The sequence below is a fragment of the Galeopterus variegatus genome, unplaced genomic scaffold (assembly GCF_000696425.1).
Source record: "Galeopterus variegatus unplaced genomic scaffold, G_variegatus-3.0.2 Scaffold14, whole genome shotgun sequence".
In the NCBI taxonomy this organism is placed as follows: Eukaryota; Metazoa; Chordata; class Mammalia; order Dermoptera; family Cynocephalidae; genus Galeopterus; species Galeopterus variegatus.
The window spans coordinates 917733-943671 of record NW_007726125.1 but is presented as its reverse complement, the minus strand read 5'-3'; the positions used below and the strand labels follow the sequence as shown (position 1 = coordinate 943671).

Sequence of the window (25939 nt, the reverse complement as noted above, 5' to 3'; positions counted from 1 at the left end):
TGGAGGGTGCTACTCTCTGAAGAACAGCCAAAGAATAGTACATTTTAAAAGTAGGAAAAAATGCCCCCAGGGTTAAGGTTGACTACTTGCTAGCTGTGAATCCATAATGTGTCCCTCCAGGTATGAAATAGTTAAATAATTGTACTAGTGGGATGGCTAAATATACATATAAAGTCATTCTGTGGGATAATATAAGAAATCTCTGTTGTTGGAATACCATGGCTGGTTTTGATCCAAAAATAAATAAGATATGGAAGGAATGTGGGAAAAGGATAAGTAATGATGCCAGGAACAATTTTGTTCTTCTTAGCATCTTAAGGCTGAAGGTTTGTGTACCTCTATCTTCTTGTCAGCACTCTACTTGGTTGAGGTTGAAATTCTGAGAGAGCAGTAATCTGACTTCACTCTTTAACATTTATGCTGGGAAGGACTTCCACATTGGACAGGACCTTGGAGAGAGCACACTTAATAAAAGGCCAATACTTTAAAAAACTGGATTCAAAAAGAAGAGGAGCCTTAGGACATGCAGGGATTGTGATCTTAAAATATGAGGGTACTTCAAAAAGTTCATGGAAGGAATAGTATCATCTTTTAACGCAATTTTTGCACTAACTTTTTGAAGTACCCTTATATTTTCCATTATAAAGAATCAAGGCTGCTTGGGCAAATGGCTGATTCCAAGTCCAAGGGGCAAAAAAAAATGCAACAAGATAAGCCTGGAACATCCTTTTATACACATACTAAGAAAGCTCTCAAAGACTTACTAAGATTATATCATAAGGACTGAAGAGTCCACCTAAAAAGGCTACCACTGGCCAAACATAAAACAATTTGAGAATCAATGAGGATGATAACTGTATTGGATTGAAACATAACTAGTATATTTAATCCATGAGCTTATAATGATACTGAAAAAAAAAGGTCACTATTTGGAGGTAGTTAGAGAATGAACTAATTATTTTGAAACAGATAAAAGTATTCCAGCTAATGAATGAAGAAGGAATGACAGAATTTAAATATCACCATTTTGGGAGGTGACTTTCAGAATGGTAGAGTGAGGACCTCAGGGCATGTGTATATAGACGAAACAGTATTGGATGAGTTGACAATTGATGAATCTGGGTGATAGGTATGTAGGGGTTCATTATACCCTTCTGTCTACTTTTTTTGGGGGGGAACAACTATTCAGTGTTTATAAGATAGTTAGCTGTTTTGCCTAAAGCATTTTTAAAAGGTGGAAGTGTGGGCCGGCCCGGTGGCGCACTGCTACAGTGTGCCGCTTGGGAGCGCGGTGGTGCTCCCGCCGAGGGTTCAGATCCCACATACAGACCGGTTCCCGCTCACTGGCTGAGCGAGGTGCGGGCGCAACACCGAGGGTTACGATCCCGTTGCCGGTCCCGGTCCGGTACGGGCGCGACACTGAGGGTTGCGATCCGTTGCCGGACACGAAAAAAGACAAAAAGGAAAAAAAAAAAAAAGGTGGAAGTGGCAGAAATAATTTCTTCTTCTGGAGAAAGTGGTACAAAACCTATATCGTAATCCTCATCAAACTCAGCATATGAAGATTTCTCAATTGAGTGCAATTCAGTTTTTTCCATATAATTTCTTTTTTTTCACTATTATCTAAAGTAAAACAGTTGATAAACATAGATTATTTTAATAATTAATGAGTGAACACAATTTATGTAAAACTTTATATTTCCACAAATATCTAGTGTTGTTAACCCCTCCTCCTAACATATATGGAATAAGTATAAGTAGATCTTTGGTAAAGACAGAGTAGGAAAGGTGATTATAACTGCCAGCTAAAATGAGAATTTTTTTCTAACCATAGATTAGTTATTTTCCTTTAGCACCAGTAATTTTAGGTGGCTTAACCTATGCGTTATCCTGGGCAATAGCCCAGCAGTATCACAATTTGTTGCACAAGGGATATAAATGTGCTTGGTAAAAGTATTCTTTTAGGGCCGGCCCGGTGGCGCACTGGATAGTGCGCCGCTTGGGAAGCGCGGCGGTGCTCCCGCCCGAGGGTTCGGATCCCACGTACAGACCGGCTCCCGCTCACTGGCTGAGCGAGGCGCGGGAGCAACGCCGAGGCTTGCGATCCCGTCGCCGGTCCCCGGTCCGGTACGGGGGCAACACTGAGGGTTGCGATCCATTGCCGGACACGGAAAAAAAGACAAAAAGACAAAAAAATAAAAAAAAATAAAAGTATTCTTTTAGGTTGAAACTAAATGATTATGAAGCATGGTATCTTGCTGGTAAACCTTTGCTCTCATTGGTGGTGGTTTCCTTCTTTCCTGTTGGAAAGATTTTACTGTTGGCAAGAGAATTCAGTTATTCATTTGTTCTTTGGACTTTCAGTATACTTTGGTCATTTCCTCCCACCTCACTCCCTGTCCGGCTTCCATTTATCCTTCAAGCCTAGGCCAGGTCCTATTTTTCTGCAAGTCCTTTCCTAATAATCCCTTCCCTAATGTCTTTTGTGCTTATTTTACTGTGTGTGGAGGAAGAGGTGGGAAACCAGGTCATTTTGTTATTCAGGTGAGCCTTCAGTTAGTTAAAGATTATACATTTCAAATGTCACCAGTTGTAAATGTCAAAACAATCTGTTGACCAAAAAAAAAAAAAGTCATATTACTCTGGACACAGTTGTAACAATGCCTGTTTGAATCAAGTTCCCCCTTCAATAAATATTGTGATTAATGCAAAGTACCTAACTCTACCGATACTTTTTCCCTTACTTTTTAGGATCATGGCTACTATTCCTCACAATAATCTACAGGAGCAACTGGAGCGTCACTCAGCCAGAAAACTTAATAATAAATTAAGTCTTTCAAAACCAAAATCTTCGTAAGTATTTTGGTTGGTATGCTGTCATATCTGCACTAAATCACTGTATCATACAAGTGAAATACCTTCTCTTGCAATTCTTTCGTTGTACAGATGAGGAAATGAAGCTGAGAGGTTCAATGATTTTCCCACTATGCAAATTAGTGATAGAACATGTTTTAGTATCACCATGTAATAAATGGTGAGCATGTTTGCACAGTTCCTGGTACATACTACTTGCCAAATATTTACTGAATAAATAAATAATGACTCATAAATTTGGGCAAATAGATATTTTTAATATTTTAATATAATTTTATATCCTTTCCAAAAACAAACAAGGACAACAGCAGCTCTCCAGTTTTGCCCTCTTCTCCAAGCTACATTCCAAATACCTTCTAATGATATCTAATAGTAATTTATATTACATATTGTACCCTTACCAGGTTGCAGACACTGTTCTGGGTGCTTGACTTCAAAGTTACCACTGACCTTCATGTCATTAAATGCAGCAGATCACCAGGACGCCTGCCTCCTTTTCTTGTCCTTCAGATCTCAGTTTTTAACTCTTTTCCCCTTTAAATTTTTATCAGAGTAGCAAAAAATAGCCACATTTGTCTCTTTTTTTTCACTAATGCTGTGGCTTTCCTCTGAAGGTGCTATTAATTAAGGACTAATGGCCTGGGTACTCTCAAAACTAAATAATTAGGGCCGGCCCGGTGGCGCACTGCTACAGTACAGTGCTCCCGCCGAGGGTTCGGATCCCACATACAGACGGGTTCCCGCTCACTGGCTGGGCGAGGTGCGGGCGCAACACCGAGGGTTGCAATCCCGTTGCCGGTCCGGTCCGGGCGCGACACTGAGGGTTGCGATCCGTTGCCGGACACGAAAAAAGACAAAAAGGAAAAAAAAAAAAAACTAAATAATTAGACTCTGAATGGGAAGGATCAGAACATACGAAATATAATTTAAGTTACATGATAAATTTTAAAATCAGAGAGGGAGATGGATTCTTTGTTCATTTGTGATACAGTTAATGTAACTTGTCATATGAATTAGTCCAAAATTTAGAGTTTTGTTTTGTAGAGTTGCTGGGTTTGTTAAAATGAATCCGTGTAATTGAGTTTTTCCATTGTTTTTCAGAGGTTTCACCTTTAAAAAGAAAACATCTTCAGACAATGATGTATCTGTAACTAGTGTGACAGTAGCAAAAACACCTGTGTTAAGTGATAAAGATGTTAATGTTACCGAGGCTTTTTCCTTCAGTGAACCTCTTCCCTACCACACCCCAGATCAGCAGACAAGGATCAGTGACTTCTCTAAAAATGCTCCAGCAGGAGAGCAAACCAGGAGACTTGGTTCAAAACCATTGTTGCCAGGTTTGTTGCCAATTCCGCAGGAAGTTTTATGTATTTCCCAAAACACACCAGTTATAAAGAAACCCCGTGATGATGCTTTCAAGAAATTAGAATTTAGTTCTTCACCAGATTCTTTCAGTGCTATCAGTATTTGGGACGATATGGATGACTTTGATACTTCTGGGACTTCAAAAGCATTTGTTACACCATCCAAAAATCACTTTGTAAGAGTAAGCACTGCTCAGAAATCAAGAAAAGCTAAGAGAAACTTTTTAAAAGCACAGCTTCATAAAACAAATACAGTAAAGGCTGATTTGACGCCTTCTTCCTCTGAAAGCAAGCAAGTAGATTTGACTAAGGAACAGAAAGATGACGCAGAATGGTTAAGTAGTGACGTGATTTGCATTGATGATGGCTCCATTTCCGAAGTGCTTATAAATGAAGATACTCAGAAAAATCACTCTTTGAAAACTCACTTGGAAAATGAAAGAGGTAAAAATTATTTTATCTTCGTTTCAGCATGTTGATTGTATCTTTCTATTCGAAGCTAGGCATTAAGAACAGTAGTGAATGTGATGTAGCATTTAACCTTAAGAATCTTAGGATATATATAGGTGCTTATTGAATAATCTGGGCTACATTCTTGAGGCAGGACATACTGATGAAACAAAGTTTTATTCTGCTATTATTTTTGTATTAACACCAACGATAGCTCTGTGATTTTATACATGAAGAAAATAGGATCCATAGAAGTTAAAATGGCTGGTTAGTGGTAGAATTAGAAAGCGAAACTAAGCTTTTCTACCATATTTCCTTTATGGCTTGCTGCCACCTAAATTTTTTTATTTTATTTTTTGGTGGCTGGCCAGTGTGGGGATCTAAACCCTTGACCTTGGTGTTATAACACTACTCTCTAACCAACTGAGCTAAGTGTGCCACCTAATCTTGATGTACCGTTGTCCCTCGATATCCATGGAGGGATTGGTTCCAGGACCTCCGAGGATACCAAAATCCATTGATGCTCAAGTTCCTTGTATGAAATGGCATAGCATTTGTGTATAACATACCCACATCCTCCCATATACTTTAAATCATCTCTAGATTACTTACATTACCTAATACAATGTTAAATAGGTGTTATACTGTATTTTTTTATTTGTATTATTGTTGTTGTATTGGATTTTGGGGGTTTTGGGGTTTTTTTTTGCCAGCTGGCTGGTACAAGAATCCAAACCCACGACCTTGGTGTTACAAGGCTGTGCTCTAACCAACTGAGCAAACTGACTAGTCTTTTGTATTGTTTTTTATTGTTGTTGTTTTTTCCAAATCTTTTCAATCCAAGATTGTTTGAATCTGTGGATGCAAAACCTGCAGATATGGAGGGCCAACGTAGAATATGATCATGATCATGCTATTAAAGTATTACAAATACATTCCAAGTATTTCCTTTATAGGTTTTGTAGTTATTAGATGTCCAAAACTTAATAACTGAGACTAGCCTTATGTGTAAGTAACCCACCTTATAGAATAGTTATAAATGTGAGACTAAAATTTTTAAACACCCGAATCTCATCCTGGTTTCTGGTTTCTAGTTACTGTAGGGTGAGAGAGGACTGAAAAGTAATTGTAAATAAGCAAAACCATAGTCTAATCAATTGTGTTGCTGTTTCTGAAGAGAAAATTTGGTAGAAGTTAACCTAGACAGCAAAAATTTAGCATCATGTTTTCCTGCATAGTCCAACAGAGATTTAAATAACTAGAAAGCTTTTGTGGTAGAGATGGTTTATCTGTACAAGCAATAGTGTTTGTACTGTTATCAGATTTATTTGTTACACTTTACCCTTATTTAAATGTGAGTGAAAAGTAGAAAAATGAAAATGCTGATACTAAGTATGGGTTTCATAATTTAACTGGACACGGGATGAAAATTCCTAAGCAAATCTTCGGCATCAGTCTAGTTCATTGGACTTAATCCAGTTGGCTCAATAATCATTCATGAAGAAAAAAGCCAACTTTAACATATAGGAGAGAAGACTAGTATACAGAGTGGAATGATTATTTATGACTTGCCTAAAGTACGCACTCTTATGTGGTTTTGCCCTGCTCTTTATGTCTCATTAATTGTTTAAATAACCTATCTTTATCAACTGTTTTACTTTAGATAATAATGAAAAGAAGAAAAATTTGGAAGGAGCTGAATTAGATTCAACTGAGAAAGTTCCACATATTGAACTTGATGATGATTATGATATAGATTTTGTTCCACCTTCTCCAGAAGAAGAAGTTATTTCTGCCACTTCTTCCTCTTTAAACTGCTTTAGGTAAACTAGCTAATTAATTAGTAAACGTCATTGTTTGTTTCTGGGATACTTTAAATAACTTGATTTACAAAGGTCAAGGGTTTGGATACCCATACTGACCAGCCACCAAAAAATTAAAAAATAAATCATAAAAAATAATAATTTGATTTAGCTATAAGTACCATTTCTATATAAATGTATTTTGTGCTTCTGCACAGTTAATTTTACATCCACATGAAGACATCCAAAATTCCTATTTATACTCATACATTTTTAAAATTAGTAGGATTAGTATGATTTAAAGATGTCAAGTCCCATTATGATTAATTGCATGGATGCTTCAAATAATTTTATGTAGTTGATTTTGACATAAGGAATATACAAGAGGTCTTCGAAAAGTTCATGGAAAGATTCATATTATCTTTTAATTCTATTTTTCCACAAACTTTTTGAAGTACGCTCATATTCCTAAAAATATTATATTTCCAAACTCCTTAACCTGAAATGACATAAAGCTAATCCATTATTTGGGAAGTGAATTAGTATGTAATATATCCTTTTTTTTTTTTTAATCTGATAATAGAATTGGTCATTGAATTTGTCGTTCAATGAATTTTAGGAAATTTCTGACATGATTGTCGTTCGTTGGTAGTATTGTGGGAAAAATAGATACTCCACATGGTTCATCAATAGCTTAAATTACTAATTGTCATTGTTACCTCCATCCTGACCCCAGTCTAAATCACAGTAAAATGGTGGAGTATATACTATGCTATTTAATGTATATGGGTATTTTGATTAGAAATATTTTTATAGTATATTACCTTAATTAGGGAGGGAAGGAAAGAAAAGAAGGAGGAAGGAAGGATTTGTATGCATAACCTAGTTTAGTTTCTCTTGGTTTGTGTTTTAACAGGTGTGTTGGGATGTTTGAAGGGGTGGGAAAAGTTGAAGCATGTTTACTATTTGATGACAAAACTAAACTATAAGAGCTCCCCCTCTCCTTTTTTCCTTTTTGATAGAAATTCAGACAGAGCTGTAGAAAGTTAAAAAAACTAAGCAGAAGTTTATATAGAGTCTAGAATCTAAATCAGAATTCTCATTTAACAGGTTAAACAGCTGAGGCCCAGGCAAGGAATAGCCCATAATGATACAATTAATGGCCAGTGGAGCGAGATCCAGTATAGTGCTTTCTCCTGTGCCATACTGAATCCTTGCTGAATGCCTGACTTTTTTACTTTGTTTATTAAAAATGTGTATTGCACAAATAGTATTGTGTTCATTTTAACAAGGATTCAAATAAAAGAGAAGAAATACTAGTAGTTCCACAGTTCCAACAAACCATTTTCTTTGTCCATATTTGATTTTGATCCTTCTCTACAGACGTGTTTGAGTTTTGCATTGCTGTAATCAACATGTAACTATAATATTATATTGATTCTTTTCTCTTAACATTATTTTAAAAACATTTTCTATATTGCTATGTGTTTTTATTCCTCTTAATGGCTATGTAATTTATTTGAGTCGTCATGCCATAAATAATACTTTAATTTTCAGGGCCGGCCCGTGGCTCACTCGGGAGAGTGCGGTGCCGATAACACCAAGGCCCCGGGTTCGGATGCCATATAGGGATGGCCGGTTGGCTCGCTGGCTGAGCGTGGTGCTGACAACACCAAGTCAAGGGTTAAGATCCCCTTACCGGTCATCTTTTAAAAATAAATAAATAAATAAATAATACTTTAATTTTCAGCAAGTGGAAAATGGTTATTTACATAGTTATTTCCAAAATAGATTCTTTCTGTATATTTTCCATTGCAACCTAGTATACATATTTGTATATATTATAAAACTGAAATAGAATTTTCACAAATGATACTTTATGTACAGTGCACACTTAAGTTTTATGCTACATTTATTTAGTTTGTTTTTAATGCCAGCTTTAACCTCTGAATTTCAGAGATTGAATGGTCAGACAATATAAAACAGAAAGAGATGTTTTTATATCTCCTCTATTCTACAACCTCTGGCCCTCAAAGCTGGCCCTCAAAATTCTCCCTCTTCTGGCCCCAAATTACCTTTTTTAGCTTTATCCTCACTTATGCCCTTGCAATAAAGCTAAGCTCCAATGAGCCTAATGAGTCAAACCAACAGTCTTTGTAGCATTGCTAATAATATGACCATTTTATTTAATTATATGTTATCATTTTAAAAAACACTATAAAAGGAGTTATTCATCATTGTTTTGATTTAGTTAGAAAAATTATATTCCAGAATCCTGCTTTAGGAAAATACAGTTGATTCCTGGATATCAAACAAATAAAATAGTCTTCTTTATCTTTCCTTCACAGTGTGTCACTTTCCCCATACCTGTGATTCAAGGTTTGCTCAAATCCCACCTCCTTGGTGAAGCCTTCTCAAGTTCCAGAAAATGTTGTCTTTCTTTGGATTTCCCCTGCATCCTCTCTTTAACACTCATTTAGTACTAATTTATTTTGTTACTTTTAAAGTTTTTTCCTAATCAATCAGACTGACCATGTTTGCATGTTAATATACTTTTGTATAATCCGTATGAGTTCATTACATATACAGATATACACACATACACACATATTGGCATAAGAGAAGTCCAGATAAAGTGCTTTGGAATCTTGGGAGAGAGAGGGACATTAATAATCACTTGCTGGAGAAAACAGAGAAGTAATGCTTTTGGGCTAGCCCTAGAAAAGCAGGTGTGATTCCAGTAAAAAGAGGTTGGAAAGGCAGGTTTTCCAGACTGAGAGAGGAGCAGAGGCAAAATCCCTGACACAGACAATGCAGGGCTCACCTGAAGAACGTGAGTGATGCAGTGCAACCGGATCCTGGTGTCACTGAAAGGGCATGATTGGGGATAAAGTTGAAAAAGTCTCCTAGGATCAGAAGATGGAAGATTTTAGGGGCCGGCCCGTGGCTCACTTGGGAGAGTGTGGTGCTGATAACACCAAGGCTACAGGTTCGGATCCCTATATAAGGGATGGCCAGTTAGCTCACTTTGGAGAGCATGGTGCTGACAACACCAAGTCAAGGGTTAAGATCCCCTTACCAGTCATCTTTTTTTTTTTAAAAAAAAGAAGATGGAAGATTTTAGGGGCCGGCCCGTGGCTCACTTGGGAGAGTGTGGTGCTGATAACACCAAGGCTACAGGTTCGGATCCCTATATAAGGGCTGGCCCGTTAGCTCACTTTGGAGAGCATGGTGCTGACAACACCAAGTCAAGGGTTAAGATCCCCTTACCAGTCATCTTTTTTTTTTTAAAAAAAAGAAGATGGAAGATTTTTAAGGGCCAGCTAATGAGGTTTTAAAATAGAGGAGATATGAAAACATGTTTCTATTTTCTCTTATTTGTCTGAACAGTCATATTTAGGGAAAAATTAAACATGTCTTTTGTCTAGTCTAAGATTGGTTTCACGTTTTTTTATTTGTAGTATGCTAAAGGACATTGACACCTCTGACAGAAAGAAGGATGTTCTTAACACATCAAAAGATCTTTTATCAAAACCTGAGAAAATGACTACACAGGAGTCTAATCCAGAAACCAGGACAGACTGTGACGGTACAAAAAGTATTTTAGACATATCACATATTTCAGCTACTTATTTTTGAAAACATAGTAAGATTGTATTTTCAACCTGTGGCTATATAGTATAAAATGACAGATTTATAGTCCCTTATGTTCTAATGTCATAGAATCATCCTTTTTTATTGGTTAGCCAGCATTTGCCTTAACAATTCATGAACTCAGGGTCTCAACAGGTAGTTCTTTATCTTGAAAACTCTAATTGTTAGAAAATTATTTTTCACATTGAGCACAGCACAATTTACCCCCTCGTGAGGTAAATATAAAGCTCCTAGAAGGTTTTTTCCCACAGGCTAAATATTATTAGGTCTTTTAACTCTTTATAGATATTGCTTTCTAGATCTTTTATCCTTCTGGTTCTCCCTTGTATATATTCTGGGTCTGGGTCTTGATGTCCATTTAAAGTTTAATATTCTTTTGCTTGTTTGTTTAACTTGTTTCTAATTTACTTTTATTTTCTACTAAATATCTAGTATAAATAATCTGATAGCACTGCAAGACTTTGAAAAACAGCACTCCCCTTTCCCACTCCTGATTTCTACTTTCCAGAGGCACTTTCAGTCTAGAAATTTGTGTCCTATTCTGGACATTTTTCTGGTATTATTTGTTTTTTTTCTTTTTTCTTTTTTCTCTTTCACTCTTCCTGGAACTTCAGTTTTTGGATGATAGACCTCTATTAATTATCTTTCCTATTTTCCATCTCTTACTTTTCTACTTTTTAGGATATTTCCTCAATTTTATCTTTAACTTTTCCATGGAATTTTTTGTTTTTATCAAATCAGTTTCCAAGAGCTCTTTTTTCTCTGAATATTTCTGTAACGCATTCTATTCTTGTTTGATGGATGCTGTACTACTTTTGTAGTGTGTGTGCATGTGCACATGTGTATATAGTTTTCTGTGTGTTGTTTTTGTTTCCTGTGAATTTCTTTTTTATTTTGGTCTGTGAATTTATTGTTAGAGATATTCCTGAACTGTCCAATGTCCTAGGCACTCTTCCAAGTGCCTTATTTACAGTATTAACTAATTTAATCCTCACAGCAGCCCTTTAAGGTAGTTTCCATTATCCCCATTTTACCAATAAGGAAATTAAGGTACAGGAATGGTAAATACTTACAGTCATAGAATTAGACAGCAGGAGAGCTAGGATTCAAACACAGCAGTGTTGAGGCTCTTGAGTTCACATTGATAACCACTGTACCATACTGTCTATATCAGGACAAGGACAGAATGTCATTAGAGGCCTCACTCTCGGCTGGCTTCACTTCTATTCATCACCACTTCTTGTTCAACTAGTTACAAATCTACCTTCAGACCACATTTCTCTCCCTTATCCATGGGGATGCAAAAGACCTGCTCATATGACTCCGAAAAGTTCAAGGTCTGAGGAAACAAGAGGGAATAGATGGGGCGTTGGCTCTAGAATGATGCAGAACTGTGATGCAGAACTGTGATAGAAACCTGTCTCCTCCTACTCCTGGCTGTGTGACTATGGTAGATTAGTTAAACTTCTCTGGACCTGTTTTTTCTTCTATAAAATGAGAATAATACAGTATCTACCTTGCTGAGTAGTTGTAAGGATTCAAGGTAAAGTACCTAGTATGCTGTAGGCTTTCAATAAATGGTAGCTGTTATTGGGTTTTGGGGGGTTTTTTTAGGGTTGTTTTTTTTTTTTTTTTTCCTTTTTGTCTTTTTTACTGACCGGTAACGGGATCGCAACCCTTGGTGTCGCGCCCGTACCGGGGGCGGCAACAGGATCGCAACCCTCAGTGTTGCGCCCACACCGCGCTCAGCCAGTGAGTGGGAACCGGTCTCCACATGGGATCCGAACCCTCCGCGCTCCCAAGCGGCGCACTCTCCAGTGCGCCACCGGGCCAGCCCTTTTTTTTTCCTTTAATGGTAGCTATTATCTGCCAGTGTGGTAATCCTTTCAAAGAAGGAAATACATTAAGATGGCTGGATTATTTTTTTGAGCTCTTGCTAACTCTCTAATTGTTCCCTCTCCTTAGAGCACACAAAGCAGTCATTTGATAACATGTTCTAGAATTTTGCCTTGAATTGACATCAAGATCACCAGCCTGTAGCTTTTGGCAATCACTTTAAAAGTTTTTTGAAAATGAGAACAGTGTTTGTCTGTCTTCACTTTCCAACAAATCTCTTATTCACTAATGCCTCACGTATCAGCGACAGGGGCTCAGAGGTCTTGTTTGCAGGTTTCCTTTGTATTCTGAGGTGTAATCTGTCTGGACAAGGAGACTTGAGCTCCTTTCTAGTAGCTAGGTACTCTGGTATCTTTCTCTGAGCCTGTCCTGGCTTTCAGTTCCTTCAGACCATTGTGCATTCTCCTCTCTCCAATCTGACGCCGATTCTCCTTGCAGAGAAAACAGAAGTAAAATAGGAATTCAGCAATTTCACTCTTACCATCTCATACCTCACGTCCCTATTTCCCTCAGTCACCAGTAGAAGTCCAAATTTCCCAGGTCATTCTCACGTATGTGCTTGTCCCCATGCTGCTCTGTGTACAGACCCTCTGTTCTGTCCTCTCTTCCTCTCCTTCCTGCCTTTTAAAACCTTCAACTGGCTCTTCTCAGTCAGCAACACTCTTGCAGTCTCCTTTTTTTTTTTTTTTTCGTCTTTTTTCGTGTCCGGCAACGGATCGCAACCCTCAGTGTCGCGCCCGTACCGGACCGGGACCGGCAATGGGATCGTAACCCTCAGTGTTGCTCCCACGCCTCGCTCAGCCAGTGAGCGGGAACCGGTCTGTATGTGGGATCCGAACCCTCGGTGGGAGCCGCCTGCCGCGCTTCCCAAGCGGCACACTGTAGCAGTGCGCCACCAGGCCGGCCCCGCAGTCTCCTGTTCTTCAGAACATTTTCTTCCCCTTCTTTCTCTCATTGTCTCCTGGAATACTGTCTCCCTTGCGGCCAAACTAAACTGGTTTTGTCTCCCATTTGCCTTAGGCCCTAGAAGTGAAGCAGACCTCTTTCTTTCTTCCCATTTTTACCCTAAACCATTTTTTTCTTTCCTTTATCCAAAAATCTCACCTCCTTCGAAATTCTATTTCTTAGTCATAAGTCTTAATCAAAAATATATGAAGTGGGCTGGCAGGATTCAGATGTCCAAATATGTCATCAGGATTTTTCTCTCACACATTTGCCTTCTCTCTCCTGTCTTCTGCCCCATCTCTGCATCTCAAACCCATATTCCTTTTTATCTGCTTTCTGCTTTCCATTGCATTGGTCTTATTCTCAAGTGGTCTTTCCTTGTGTGGTAGCAAAGATGTCCACCAGCAGCCTATCAAGCTTGTGAAAGAGAGGTACTGTTTTCCAGTCAGTCTAAAACCCCCCCAGTCCTAATTCCCACTGGGCTGCCTTATATCAGATGCCCACTGAGGAGTGAGGGTTGGTGGGAGTTCTCTAAAAAGAAAATCTAGATACTGTGCTGTTATCATTAAAGAGAAGCGTGGATGTCAGGCAGGGCAAAACAAGAGGTGGGCTCTTGCCTGTCCAACCCTTAAAGATATACTTTGTGCTGGCATGGTGAGATTTACACATGGAGTTAGCAAAACATCATAGTAAATTGATAAAACTTTGTGCCTTCCAACGCCCTTGGTTATCCTAAGGGAAATATTATTTAGTTATCATGAAATTAAATGAAAACACAGGTATGTTCTCTCATGGTATAGAATAGAGACAATCTGATTTCAAGTTAATTCACAGGCAGATAATAGGACAATATACGGTTGTTTATAATATTTGTTGTTAGTCTGTTTCTGTTGCTTATAACAAAATACTTGAAACTGGTTGATTTATAAAGAAAATGAAATTTATTGCTTCCAGTTTCTGAATCTGGTGGTGGTAACAGTGACCCAGGGGTCTCACATTGCGAGATGGTGGAAGTAGAGAGAACAGAGAGAGAGAGAGAGACTCTCCTCTCTCTTCTTTTAAAGCCTTCAAAACCATATCTACTGCTCAGAATAAAAACTTCTTAAAGTCAATTCAGGATTACACTGGTAAGTTTAAAATAAATTGAATGCTTAGATATTATATGAAAACAAAACAGTCCAAAATAGGAATTGCATAATAAAAACCATAGCAAGTCATCATTGCCTGAAAACAGCATTGTTTCTATGCAAATTTTCACTGATAATATGAATTACAAATCACAATTTCAAAAGCAAGTTGCTCTTTTGTCTCTGTAGCAGCTGTAGTTTTATAAAATGTGTAATTATAACCTATTGTAGTAAAGCTCTAAAGTCATTACAAATGTGCTTTGCCTTTAAATTAATATTTCTTAGTCCTTAAAACAATAAAGCTCCTGAGGGCCAAGTTTTTAATGATTTTGGGGGATGGGCAAAAGCAAAGATGAATTTATATGCTAAAAATATGTGTATTTTTAGAATTCTGGATGGGTGAGAATTGGTTAATTTATAAAGTAGAGAAACATTTGTGTCTTAAAATTTGAAAATATAGGGCAATCTAAGGACAATACATAGTCAGAAAATTTAAAAATCAATCCAGTTATTTCTTTGGGCCTAGTGCTCTCTATGTGCCGTGAACTGTGCTGGGTTGTGGTAATGCAGTGATAACAACTGGTTCCTGCCCTCTTGGAGCTCACAGTTTAGTGAGAGAGAAGTTCTTAGAGTGAAATTAGCCATTGTAAAGGTGCCAGAAAAAAGCCAAAATTATTTTTTTTTTTTCCTTTTTGTCTTTTTTACTGACCGGTAACGGGATTGCAACCCTCGGTGTCGTGCCCGTACCGGGGACCGGCAATGGGATCGCAACCCTCGGTGTTGCGCCCGCACTGCGCTCAGCCAGTGAGCGGGAACTGGTCTCCACATGGGATCCGATCCCTCGGCGGGAGCGCCAGCGCGCTCCCAACCGGAGCACTTCTCCAGTGCAACACCGGGCCAGCCCGCCAAAATTATTTTTAAAACTTTATATCAACCCTATAAATTTATCAAAAGTATATTTTAACTGAAACAAGTTTTTATGTGCAAGGTTTTATAAAGTACAGCCTTCCCTATTTTTGCCATTGATGACTTAATACCATGGAGGTTGTTCTTACAGTTATGATGTTGACCTTTAAAGTAACCATTAATGGATTTATTTTTGTATCATGTTAGAACGTGTCATACTTGATGTTCACAATTATCTTTGAGACAGTTGACTGTTGAGGTTAGGGTAACTGCCAGAGCTGGCCTAAGTACCTCTTGTTCTCTGTGGTGAACCAGAGTTGCGACAGAAAGGATGCAGAGCAGGGGAGGACGTGAGATCTGTTATGAAAGAAGAATGTGAGGAAGCTGAGGTTTCAGACCTGGGTGACTGGGAAAACTGTGACACTATTAACAGAAATAGGGGAGTCAGGAGGCAGAGTCAACTTTGGAGAAAAACTGAGGAGGACTATTTTAAGACGAGCTTAAAATGTTGGTAAGTCAATTAGGTAGAAATGACTTGCAGACAGTTGGAGATGCGTGTAGGATGGAACTTAAGAGGGTGTCATTCTGGTCTCAAGAGAGATCTAGGCATTCTCTGCATGTAGGCTATGTTTAAGATCACAGGGCTAGGAAAATTACAAAAAAAGAGCCCAGTCCCAAGTATCTGATGGACTCCCAGTTTTAAGGGGCAGGTAGAGGAAGTGGAGCCAAGAAAGGGAATTTGTAGTGAATTGAAACCCCATGATTGTCTAGGAGGTCAAGGGAGAAGAGGATGGAGAGAGTGAATGGCAGTGGTAAGGTGCTGCAGAAAAGTCAAGGAAAGACTTGAGCCCTTGGGAAGTCTCTGATGGCTTTTGAGGTTTGTTGGGAAGGAAACCCCGGTAAATGGTGAAAGACATATGCTATAGGGAAACGTATGCCAGTGATTCTGCGGGGTGAAGGATAAATGCTAAAACTGACTTGTTACCTCCGTGCACTGATTTTTCTTAATGTTGATCATTTTCTTAGACAAATCGGCGCAAAATCTAGCATCCAGAAATCTGAAACATGAATGTTTCCAAAGTCTTGATTTTCCTCACACAAAAGAAATGATGAAGATATTTCATAAAAAATTTGGCCTGCATAATTTTAGAACTAATCAGCTAGAGGCGATCAATGCTGCACTGCTTGGTGAAGACTGTTTTATCCTAATGCCCACTGGTATGTATTTTTAGATATGAATTGGCAGGAATCCACTGGCAGATGTTAAATGAAAGCCCTTTAATAGAAATAAAAGGAACACCTACACAGTATTTCTGTCATTTAGGGACCTCTTAAACTTCCCATGCTGTAGTGAAAAAGTATATTACCTCATATCCTCTGTTCTAGTTGTCGACATCATAAAGTTTATAGCCCTTTAAGATTTCAACTCATTGTGTTAAATTGATTTAGAATTTATCTTTGGGAATTTTTCATTTTTCTAGTCTAAATAAATCTGGAAAGTGAACAAAAAATCACTGTCAGAGACCATGACCATTTCTGGCAGTTTATTTGATACAGTCTAATGTTGCATGGTGGTTAAAATCATCAGCTCTGGAGTGATGGCCTGCACTTGCAAGTGGTGTGAGCATAGGCAAGGCACTTCACTCCCTGGACCCGTTTCTTCATGTGTGCAATGGGGATAATAATAAAGTACCTGCTTCACAAGGCGTCTTGGGGATTAAATGAAAAGCATTTAACGTATTCTTTCTTGGCCCTAATTTTGAATAGTCTGGGACTTTTCATTGTGCTACTAAAACTTATAACAGCTGTTCAATGATTTATAGTCATTCATGTAAGAATATTGAATAAGCAATTAAGAAAGGATGCATGGAGAATTTGGAGTTTTTATACCTATGTATAGTTCTCCCTCTGCATTTTTTTTTTCCTGCTTCCTTTTACTTGCCTTGTTGTGACCTTTGGCAAGTTAGTTATTGCCATCTTTATTAAATAATGCTGACTGGGCATCTGAAAGTTTCTGAATTGATCTTAAAATTTAGATGACGTTGGTTCAATAATTAGCATTTCAAATTTTATTAACTTGTTGATCACTCTGTGTCTTCCATTTAGACTCTAATTTGGTACTCCAAAACTTTAACACTGGGAAGGAATTTGGCAGTGATCTAACCGAGTGATTTTTTTCAGGACTTCCATGATCCTTTAGGGTTTCAAGGGCATTTTTAAGGTTCTTTCCACCCCAATTTTAAGCTCTTGATTTATATATATACACACACACACACACACACACACACACACACACACACACACACACACACACACAAGGTTTCTTTCAGACAAAAAAAAATTTTTTTAAACCATGGATCTAGTACATTTTTCAGGTGATAAAATTGAGGTATGAAGGTTTAATGGCATGTCTAAGTTCACATAGCTGATTAAGTGGTAAAATAGAAACTAGAATTCAGGTCTCTTCATTCTAAGTGTCCTGCTCTTTCCTTGACATTTCCACATATATACCAAAATGAAATTTACTTACTACACATACAAAAAGGAAGGAATGTGATGTATAGTCTAAAAAAACAGATTGAAGCCCTAAAAACTGCTTGGCATCAGCTTTTACCATCAGTAGATGGGAGAAATTGAAAATTAGGGAATAATCACTTCATCATGAAATGTGTACTGATTTTCTTTTCATTTTGAATTAGAGTTACATGGGGAGAGATTTTTTTTTTGGTCTTTTGTAATTTCTTTATCGTCTGTTAGTACACAAAATTTAGTTCTACCCATCCCAAAGAAAATTGGAAGTTAGTTTCTTACTGATAAGAGTTAAAGCTCAATTCTGTGTTAAGAGGCTCATACTTGGCTGGCCAGTTAGCTCAGTTGGTTAGAGTGTGATGCTGATAACACCAAGGTCACAGGTTCATTCCCTGTACTTGCCAATGCCAAAAAAAGAGGCTCAAACAGTTTTAAAAAATTGAGATCCTAAAAGTGCCTTCTGCATCATCAGATAAATAGTAAACCATGTTCTCTATCATTTTTAGTGTTCTATATTTTATTACTCTTTAAAAAAATAAATATTATATGGAATGTAGTTGTTTTAATACTAGTATCATTAGTTTTAGACCCCTTGTACTGCCAAAAATAAAAAGTTTACTGTATTCGGGTTTACCAAGCAGACTGTGAGCAATTCCATTGCATTTAACTTTCCTGCCCTGATTCTTGCTTTTGCTCTTGTGTCTATATAAGATGTCCTAAAAGATTGTTTTTACACATTATTTAAATTGCCTAAATAGTTTGGCTCATTCAAGTATGGCAAATTATTGACACCATGGGCAGTATCGCTTTGTGTCCTATTAATTAATTTTAAATATTGTATGTGGTTTCCTTTGTAACTTTTACGTCCATGCTCTCAACATAGAATCTAACCGGGTTTTTTTGTTTTTGTTTTTGTTTTTCATTTTTTTCTCTTTCAGGAGGTGGGAAAAGTTTGTGTTACCAGCTACCCGCCTGTGTTTCCCCTGGAGTCACTGTTGTCATTTCTCCCTTGAGATCACTAATAGTAGATCAAGTCCAAAAGCTGACTTCCTTGGATGTAAGTTATAACATAGAAATATTAATGAAAACATGCATGAATTATAAGAATAAAGCATAGCAGTTAAATTAAGTTTATAATGAGCACAAATCTTTGAAAATTCTGATACAGATAACCTCATATAGTTTGATCTAATTTTATTTTACAAGAATGTATTTTAGTAAGAACTTTTAACCTGTATTTTACTGATGTAAATTTTTTTTACTAATATAAAAGGATTTTTTTATTACTGCCAGATCAGCATAGTTCTCTTTCCCTTATATCTTAAAATGTATACACATACACATACTCACACACGTCTTTTTTCATCATAGCTGAGTGTAAGGAAGTATATGAATGTATTCTACTAAATTCTTCATGTTGTGATCAAACAGAACTGTTTTCAGGATTATGAGTCACCACCCCACAACAAGACCACTGGTTTGATTTTTCTTCCAAAGAATATCTTAGTGTGTTGACGGTAGCCATTGTTCAGTCATTCGTGATGTTATGGCACTTTGCTTTTATTGCCATTATGCATTAAAACTCTGAAGATACACTTCCTTAAAAAAGTAGCCATACATTAGGACAAGAATCACTGGGATGCTAAATTCATGTTTATCTTATTTACAGATATGAAAAGCAAAGCAAGTAAAGAAAAGGAAGTTAGCAATGGGAAGACTATTTTAAGTTATGCTTTTTAAAAAAATGTACTGTTTTTCCTTTGACAAGTTTGATATGTGACTTATATTTGTAAAATCTAAGGATAAATGTAATCTTAAATCAGATTAATGTGTAAAATTTAAATTGTTCACTATTATACTTAGATTCCAGCTACATATCTGACAGGTGATAAGACTGATTCAGAAGCTACAAGTATTTACCTCCAATTATCAAAAAAAGACCCAATTATAAAACTTCTGTATGTTACTCCAGAGAAGGTTTGTATTTTATCATTATTTTAAAATATGATATTAAAGGCTACTAGAATACATATATACATGTGTGTATGTGTATATACCCTTGACCTTGGTGTTATCAGCATATATTTTTTAAATGTTGAGAATTTTTAATGTACAATATAGTACAAAAATTCCTGTATAACTTTTACTCAGAAACCCTAAATGTAACATTTTGCTATAATTACTTTATCATTATTTCTCTATTTTTTTCATGAAACACTTGATTGAGAGTGAGTTGCAGACTGATACCTTTTTAACCCTAAATACTTTACTATGTGTATCCTAAAAACAAGGAATTCTCTTACATAACCTTAGTCAGTTATCAAAATTAGGAAACGTACATTGATACAATACTATTACTTAATTTGTATACCTTATTCCAGTTTCACTAATTGTCCCAATAATGTCCTTTATAACAAAAGAAAATCCCAGATCATGCATTGCATTCAGTTGTCGTTTCCCTTAACGTAAATCTTCTTTCATCTAAACAGTTTTTCGCTCTTTTGTCTTTTATACTTTGTCATTTTTGAAGGACAGTTTTGACAATGACCCCTCAATTTGGGTTTATCTTATGTTTCCTCCTGATTAGATTCATGTTATTCATTTTGACGTGAATATCACAGAAGTGATGATATGCTCTCATGCTTCCTGTCAGGAGGCACTTGATGTCAACTCACTCCATTACTGATAATGTTAGTCAGCTGATCACTTGGTTAAAGTAGTGTCTGCCAGACCTCTCCACTGTAAAGTTACTCTTTTGTTTTTCTGGTTGTTTTTTTGGTTTGTTTGTTTGTTTGTTTGTTTTGCCTTTGTAATTAATATATATCCTATCGGGATATTTTGAGAATACATAAATATCCGTAAATCATCAGACTTTTACCCATAAGTTTTAGCATCCATTGATGGTTCTTCCCCAAATCTATTATTTGATGGATGCCAAATTATGATTTTTCTAATTTAGTTGGCATTCTATGATAATGAAGAACTTTCCCTTTATCCCACATATTTGTTTATATCAGTATGAACTCATGGATTCTTTTTCAGTGGGTTACAATCAATTATCATTATGTATTTCAATGTTCTGATTGTCCTGGATTTGACCAGGAGAGCTCCATCGGGCTGGGCTGGCTTCTGAGTCCTTTTGACACGTCGCTGTCAAGATTGGGTTCTAGACATGCTTGTTGCTACTGGAATGTCACTACTTCTAGGACCTGTCATGGACAGAGCTATGAAATGTGTGTGTGTTTGTGCGTATGTGTGATTTTTTCCCCCAAACAACATGCACACAGCTAACACATATGAGGGTACTTCAGAAATTTATGGAAAAATACATATTCATTTAGAAATTAATTTTATGATGCTGTCCTAAGTATTAAAATACAGGTTATACTTAAATCATTCAAAGTTTGGCATGTTCACACATGTGCACAAAGTATTTGATAGATATTTACACACTGGGAGACACAATTATGGTCTGACTTTGGAGTTTTGGCAGATCTGGGTTCAAATTCTGGCAAGTTTCCCTACTAGCTTTTTTTGGGTGCGTGTGATCCGAACCCTCGGGCGGGAGCGCCGCCGCGCTTCCCAAGCGGCGCACTATCCAGTGCGCCACCGGGCCGGCCCTTTCCATGAACATTTTGAAGTACCTTCATGTGTGTTGTGTGTGTGGGTTTTTTTCCCCCAAACAACATGCACACACAACATACATCTGTAACCTGTTACCAATGTAAATTTGTGGTGGCCTTCTGATGTATTGAGGCAGAAAAAAATCTTAGAACCACTTACCTAATAAGTAAACTGTTTGATGAATGCAGGAGCACATTCTAAAATGTCTAATTTGCTATTTTCTCTTCTGCTATTCTCTGTTCATAGATTGAAATAAGAGCCAATTTTACATGGAGGTTTTTTTGTTTTTTGTTTTTTTTTTTCTTTTTAAAGATGACCGGTAAGGGGATCTCAACCCTTGGCTTGGTGTTGTCAGCACCACGCTCAGCCAGTGAGCAAACCGGCCATCCCTATATGGGATCCGAACCCGTGGCCTTGGTGTTATCAGCACCGCACTCTACCGAGTGAGCCACAGGCCGGCCCTACATGGAGGTTTTAATACTGCTTTAGTTGTAATGGAACTTAAAGACAACAAAATCATTAAGTGATGTGTTTAAATGTCTTTAAATGTCTAATGTATTTCTGGTCTAGGTCTGTGCAAGTAACAGGCTGATTTCTACTCTGGAGAATCTGTATGAGAGGAAGCTCTTGGCACGTTTTGTTATTGATGAAGCACATTGTGTCAGTCAGGTAAATACTGTTATTTATGTCTTGAAATATCAATAAATGTATACTAACAATAGTATATATATTTTCACAACTGAAGGAAAACCCACATTGAGTGAACTATTCTATTTCACTGAAGAATAAGGTAGTTCTTAATATATTGACCAGTGTTGGCTTTCCATATAAAGAAGATCCGAATAGTCTGAAAAGCAGTATTTTTTTCCAACTAGTGGGGACATGATTTTCGTCAAGATTATAAACGAATGAATATGCTTCGCCAGAAGTTTCCTTCTGTTCCAGTGATGGCTCTTACCGCCACAGCTAATCCCAGGGTTCAGAAGGACATCCTCACTCAGCTGAAGATTCTCAGACCTCAGGTGTAAGTAGTTGAAAGTCATGTATTTTAATAATGTAGGGCACTGGTTCCCAGAGTTGCTGCACAATGGACTCACCCTTGGAGCTTTAAAAACTCCCAGTGCCCAGATTGTACCCAATGTCGGGTAAATCAGAATGTTGGGGCTGGGAGCCAGTATGTTTTTTAAGCATACTTGCTTAAACAAGTGATTCCAATGTACAGCAAAGTTTGGGAACCAGGGTCCTAGGTCTTTTCTTCACTTACTGAAATTAGAACTATCCCAGCACCTACTTTGGAAGTAGGGATAAATTGCATGCAGTACCTATTGACCCTGGTCCAGTAATAAATTAGCTTTATTTATCTCATTTTGGCTTCCATATGTTCCAGACTATACTTCATTAGATGAACAGATGATCCCGCTTTGTCATTTCCCCTAAAATCCCAGTTGTATCCAGGATGTTGAAAATAGTCCAGAAACTATGAAGAACAGCTTTTTTACTTTATTTTCATCTCGGCAGCTTCTTGTTGCCACCAAATCCATAATTATTCAGTAATAAAAACTACTATAAAAAATATCCTACATTACATCTAGGTTGCACGGGATTATTTTGTACCTCTACCTGCGTTTGTAGAGAGATGCATTCTTTGGTAGGTTCATTTACTCAGCAAATATTTATTTAATATCTGTTGTGGACCAAGAATAAAATATTGTTTCCGGGCCGGCCTGTGGCTCACTCGGGAGAGTGTGGTGCTGATAACACCAAGGCCACGGGTTCGGATCCCATATAGGGATGGCCGGTTCACTCACTGGCTGAGCGTGGTGCTGACAACACCAAGTCAAGGGTTGAGATCCCCTTACCGGTCATCTTTAAAAAAAATATATATATATTGTTTCCTTCTATTTTATTAGTGGCCATCTTGAGTTTGAGGTATAAACATTAATGTGGAATGCCTAAAGAAGTAATTACTGAACAGGGTGGATTTTTAAAGCACAGCTTTTGTTCATTTGAAAATAAAGACAGGCTGGGGCCGGCCCGTGGCTCACTCAGTAGAGTGCGGTGCTGATAACACCAAGGCCATGGGTTCGGATCCCATATAGGGATGGCCGGTTTGCTCACTGGGTGAGCGTGGTGCTGACAACACCAAGTCAAGGGTTAAGATCCCCTTATTGGTCATCTTTTTTTTTTTTTTTTTTTTGTCTTTTGTCTTTTGTCTTTTTCCGTGTCTGGCATCGGATTGCAACCCTCAGTGTCGCGCCCGTACCGGACCAGGGACCGGCAACGGGATCGCAACCCTCGGTGTTGCTCCCGCGCCTCGCTCAGCCAGTGAGCGGGAACCGGTCTGTATGTGGGATCCGAACCCTTGGGCGGGAGCGCCGCCGCACTTCCCAAGCGGCGCACTATCCAGTGCGCCACCGGGCCGGCCCTTGGTCATCTTTTAAAAAAAAAAAAAGAAAGAAAATAAAGACAGGCTGACTCTATAAATATTGTTAGCAATAAAAACAATGACAGTATCGGGGTTATGAGAAGAACTGAAAGTTCCATATGAGGGATAATGAAGAGGGGGGAGTCATGAGATTAAGATGGCTACAAAAGCCTTGACAGATGAGACTGACAGCTTCTAAATTATCTGATTTAAAACAGAATTCAAGCACTTTGGGTTTCTTCTATCCTTAAGTTGTTTGGGTTAGCTTAAAATATTTTGTTGCTAATAGCACTTTTACATGGCACTAATGATTATTATGCTCATATGTAAGAATTTTAGAGTCCTCAGAATTTTGTGTGTGTGATCACAAAATTTGGAATGGAATATTTTAATTTAATCTCACGGAAGAGTGTCTGTATAAAATACAGAGGAAAAAGAGATACCTTGCTTCCATAATTGATATGCATTATAATGCTGTATTTAAGATGTAATATTATATTTTAGGTTCTAATAAATAACCTATATGCTAGAAATTTGCTTCTACAAGTACTACATTGATCTATGAAAATTTTTCTTTTTTCTAATAGGCACTGTTTTTAGCTTTTTTCCATCAGCTTATGCCAGATGCAATCTAGTGTTCTTTTTAGGTCAGTTACATTAATTGGCAAATGCACATAGTTAAAAGAAATGATATAAATTCACTACCTTTTGAATAACTTTTTATAAAGGATTTGTGATTTATATTTGAGTAAACAGTATACATATTTATTTAGAGGCAGACACCTTGAATCTCTTTTGCCAGTACTGTGGGAAGGAAATCTGCCTGGAAAAACAAGATTGTGCATTTCCAGACTCTAGCACGTGGTGCCTTGTGCATAACTGGCAGTTGGTAAGAATGAAGAATAAATGAAACATATGGAGGAATTTTGATAAATGTGGGTGAAGTGTGAAAATTTGGACACATACATTGATTCCTTAACATATTTGGTACTCCTGTGCACTTGGGAAGGTATAAATCCTTTTGTGGAAGTAGAAGATTTTAAGGAACACTTTCTGGTACGCTATTTCCTGGCCTTCTTTTCTACCAATAGACTCTGTGTTTAAATTTGCCCAACTGTTACTGTGTGTGGCCCTGATGAATTCAGGTATCCCTTGTGTTGGAGCCATGGCTCCTTTGCTCCTCTCCTCATGCCAGTCTGCAGTAATTTTCCTCTTTGGGGAATACAAGAATGGATAATAGAACAAGGCATTATTGCATCCCCTTAGAACCTGGGAGAGAACTGGGAAAATACAAACTGGGAGAGAGCAAAGAGGCAGACATATAGACATACCGAGTTAACTATAATGCAACAATAATAGCTAACACTTACATATCTGGCCTGTACAATGTACCAGGCACTGTTCTTGGCATTCTATGTGTATTAACTCACTTATCCACGCAAAATTCTTAACAAAGGTACTCCTGTTTTCCCTGTCCTATGGATGAGGAAACTAAGGCACAAAGAGATTATGTACCTTGCACTAGGTTGTATACCTAGCAAGTTTTAGAGTGAGGACTTAAACTCCAGTAATTTGCTTTCAGAACCCTTTAAATACTACATCAAATTGCAGAAAGAAGTAAGTGGTGATTAGAGATGTAAATTACAACTGCAGGAATTCAGGAAGGCAATATTAACTATAACCTGAGATAACAACTAACTTAATGAAGAGAAGCTAGATAAAGTTTTATAAAGGAAGCAGGCATTGTAAGATGGGTGGTTATTGTAAAAAAGTTTAAACAGCTCTATTGAGATAGAATGTCTCTACAGATTCTTTCCTATTCTGGACATTTCACGTAAATGGAATCATACAATAAGTGGCCTTTCATGACTGACTTCTTTCACTGAGCATAATGTTTTCAGAATTCATCCATGTTGTAGCATGTATCAGTTCTTCATTCCTTTTTATTTTCAAATAGTATTTCATTTTATGTATGCTACTCTGTTTTATTTATCCATCCATCATTTGTTGGATATTTGAGCTGTTTTCAGGTTTTTGGCTATTATGAATAATGCTGCTGTGAGCATTTGTGTACAGGTTGTTGTGTGGACATGTATTAGTCCGTTTCTGTTGCTTATAACAAAATACCTGAAACTGGGTGATTTATAAAGAAAATGAGATTTATCGTTTACAGTTTTGGAGGCTGGGAAGTTCACAGTGCAGGGAATACATCTGGTGAGGGTCTTGGTGGTGACGGTGACACAGTGGTCTCACATTGCAGAAAATGGCGGACCAGAGACAGTGGAGAGTAACCTCCTCATTCACTCTTTTTTTTTTTTTTTTTTTTCTTTTTTTTTTTTTTTT

At 37.5% G+C, this 25939-nt stretch overlaps 1 protein-coding gene and 1 non-coding gene across 2 annotated transcripts in view; both read left to right on the top strand.

Moving 5' to 3' along the window:
• Nucleotides 1-25939, top strand: part of BLM (Bloom syndrome, RecQ helicase-like) — an 88295-nt gene that overhangs the window by 18879 nt on the left and 43477 nt on the right. Inside the window, exons 2-12 of the mRNA XM_008565860.1 lie at nt 2752-2853; nt 3976-4682; nt 6352-6511; nt 9952-10114; nt 13375-13429; nt 14050-14112; nt 16045-16236; nt 18486-18604; nt 19411-19524; nt 21742-21840; nt 22047-22195. Coding sequence (XP_008564082.1) covers nt 2756-2853; nt 3976-4682; nt 6352-6511; nt 9952-10114; nt 13375-13429; nt 14050-14112; nt 16045-16236; nt 18486-18604; nt 19411-19524; nt 21742-21840; nt 22047-22195 — 1919 coding nt within the window. The 5' untranslated portion in view covers nt 2752-2755. The remainder of the gene's footprint in view (nt 1-2751; nt 2854-3975; nt 4683-6351; nt 6512-9951; nt 10115-13374; nt 13430-14049; nt 14113-16044; nt 16237-18485; nt 18605-19410; nt 19525-21741; nt 21841-22046; nt 22196-25939) is intronic.
• Nucleotides 17878-17951, top strand: TRNAI-GAU. Its single transcript has one exon. It is a non-coding gene; the product is annotated as a tRNA-Ile (tRNA).